Source organism: Colobus angolensis, unplaced genomic scaffold (assembly GCF_000951035.1).
Source record: "Colobus angolensis palliatus isolate OR3802 unplaced genomic scaffold, Cang.pa_1.0 Scaffold48, whole genome shotgun sequence".
Classification (NCBI taxonomy): Eukaryota; Metazoa; Chordata; class Mammalia; order Primates; family Cercopithecidae; genus Colobus; species Colobus angolensis.
In genome coordinates, this window is record NW_012118265.1 from 9,428,372 (window position 1) to 9,431,284 (window position 2,913).

Consider the following 2,913-nt stretch of genomic DNA (forward strand, 5'->3'; position numbering starts at 1 on the left):
GGTGTGGTGGCACGCGCTTGTAGTCCCAGCTACTCGGGAGGCTGAAGCAGGAGAATCGCTTAAACCCAGGAGGCAGAGGTTGCAGTGAGCCGAGATCGCACCATTGCACTCCAGCCTGGGGGACAAGTGTGAGACTTTGTCTAAAAAAAAAAAGACAAAGAAAAAAAATGAGATTGAAAAAATGCACAAAGGTACATACTCTGGGTTCTATGACTGGATTATTTGTAATATTATAACCATGTTCTAATTTAAACAACTTCCTCCCATAATCCTTCTGAAGTCATTTTTTAATTTGAAATAACCCATGCATCTATTGCTGCTTAACTGGAAGAAATGAGTTTTCACCAATTAACACATATATTATTTACCATTTGATGATGTTACAAATATTTATCTAGCACTTACTCTAAGAACTAGGGCTACAATGGTGAGTGAAAACAGGCATAGCTTTGGGCTTTGGGCTGCTTGGCTGCAGAGCATTTGCAAAGTTATCTTACTCAACTTTTCAGTATTATTTTTTAAAGGTAATGATTCCTTCTGAAAACATTTTCTTCACTTGGCTTCTAGAACACCAGGCTGTCCTGACTTTCTTACGACCTCACTGTCTGCTTCCTCTTTGTCTTTGCTGACCTCCTCTTTACTCCCCAGATTCTCAATGTTATAATCCCCCAAATTCTAGGGCTTCTTCAGTAGCTTTTCTCACTTGCTCTGAGATGTTACTCAAGTCCACAGCTTTAAATGCTACTTAAGGTTTATGCAGGTCATTCCCAGTGTTCTATGTGTCAGGTTCTGATCTCCCTTCAACACCAGACTCCATATCCAGTTGCCAAGAACAGCATCTACAATTCCGCTTAGAAGTCTAATAACCATCTTCAACTTTGCACATCTCCATGTACATGTCCAAAAAGTTATCTAGATTTTTCCCCAACAAATTATTTACTCCAACTCCTTCCCCTTATCAGCAACTATTACCAGCCTCCTTGGACCTCTTTCTTTGTACCTCACACCCAAACAATTCATATCACCACAATTCTGTGTCTTAGCCACAACCCAATGTCGCCTGGTGGCCTAACATGTCCCCCTCTTGCTTCAACTCCAGAGGCTTAGTGCTTCAGAAAAAAAAAAAAACGGCAGGGCACCAGTGGCTGATGCCTATAATCCCAGTGCTTTGGGAGGCTGAGGCGGACAGATCCCTTGAGGCCAGGAGTTCAAGGCCAGCCTGGACAACACAGGGAGACCTTGTCTCTACAAACAAAGAACAAATTAGCCTGGTGTAGTGACAAGTGCCTTGTAGCCCTAGTTACTCAGGAGCCTGAGGTGGGAGGATTGCTTAAGTACAGGAAGTGGAGGCTGCAATGAGACATAATGGTGCCACTGCACTCCAGGCGTGACAAGAGTGAGACTCTGTCTCAAAAAAAAGAAATCTATCCGGGAGGCTGAGGTGGGAGATCACTTGAGGCCACAAGTTGGAGGCCACCTGGGCAACATAGCAAGATTCCCAGTCTCTAATTCTAAAAGAAAGTAGTGGATGGGGTAGCCCACGCCTGTGGTTCCAGCTACTCCGGAGGGTGAAATGGGAAGATTTTTTCAGCCCAGGAGGTGGAGCAGCAGCCGTGAGCTATGATCGTGCCACTGCACTCCAGCTTGGGCCAAAGAGGAATACCCTGTCCCTAAAAGATAAAATTAAAAATTAGAAATGCTCTCTCCCAAGGCATACAGGACTTCCCTGCTCTTCCTCGGTCCCTTTTCTGGGCTCTCCCCAAATGCTCTAATGGAACAAGTGGCATCCCAAAGCTAGGCTGCGTCTCACCCTTTGAGGTGCCCGCCCCCCACAGCCCAGCAAGGATCCTGCACAGTCCTTGCAATAATGAGGCCGAACTGGCCCCCTGGCCCGCCCCCGGCCCTCTGCAGCCCCGCACACACGACACTCGCGATGTCGCCCTCTCGAGCTCACTCCCCCGCAGTTTTCTGTCGCTCCCCGGCCCCGGCGGGATCCACGCCTGAGGCCTCACGTTCTTTTCAGGGTCGCTCTGTGCCGCCCCGCGCCCACCGCCCTCCCAGACCGCGTGGCTGCAGTACCCGGACTAGGCGCAGGTGGTCGTCTGCCCACTGCGAGATCCGAGCCACGACGTTGGGCTCCATTCCGTCCCTGTCGGGAGACTGCGAGCCTGAGGCTGCGGGCTGCCCCGCCATGTTCCCGGCCTCCTGCGAGCGGGCCCTGCGCTCCTCCGGCTGGCGGCAGGGGGCGCCGCGCACCTCGGGAAGGCGGCGGGGTCCCCTTCCCCGCCCGACCGCGGTGGCCCCGCGACCTGCAGTCGCCAGTGGGCGGGCCCCAGATATCAGATGTCTTAACAGTGCCTCAATCGCTTTTATGCAGGGTGATTCCACGATGCAGGCGATCTCTGAACGGTGCTGCGGAGGTTGAAGCATTCCCGACCAAGCTAGTAGGGCGATTATCAATTGGTGACTTCAATTCACCCAGCTGCAGTGTGGTTTCCGCAGGTGCCGCACAAGGAAGGAAATTGAAGTAATTCATTCCTTCCACCTGCTCCCAAAGAAAAACATGCATATTTTTTAAACCAAATACGGCCTGTCCTTGAAACCTATGCATATTTCTTACATTCGAATTGTGCTTTAAAGTTTTAAGAGCTGCTCTGAAAGCCTAGTATCACATGCTCTAAATCTTTGAGCTGTTAGAAAACAATAGTAATATATTTTAAATAAAAAAAAAATTAGAAACAGAGCAGTGCAAATAATACGGTAACATTTGTGTGGCCGGGCGCGGTGGCTCAAGCCTGTGATCCCAGCACTTTGGAAGGCCGAGATGGGCGGATCACGAGGTCAGGAGATCGAGACCATCCTGGCTAACACGGTGAAACCCCGTCTCTACTAAAAACTACAAAAAACTAGCCG

General features: G+C 49.7%; 1 protein-coding gene across 3 annotated transcripts in view; it reads right to left on the reverse strand.

Annotated features, from left to right (window-relative positions):
- LOC105523944 (chromosome unknown open reading frame, human C3orf33) overlaps positions 1-2,270 on the reverse strand; it is a 47,866-nt gene extending 45,596 nt beyond the window's left edge. The window contains exons 1-3 of one of the 3 annotated variants that reach the window (XM_011958999.1): positions 2,080-2,192; positions 1,545-1,670; positions 18-140 (exon numbers count right to left, since the gene is read on the reverse strand). Coding sequence is in view for 1 of the 3 variants with exons in the window: in XM_011958997.1 (XP_011814387.1) it covers positions 2,080-2,193 (114 nt within the window). In the remaining 2 variants the exon portion in view is untranslated. Of the gene's footprint in view, positions 1-17; positions 141-1,544; positions 1,671-2,079 lie in introns of all 3 variants that reach the window. The other 2 variants (XM_011958998.1, XM_011958997.1) reach the window with 2 other exon arrangements.
- Positions 2,271-2,913: the final 643 nt, after the last annotated feature.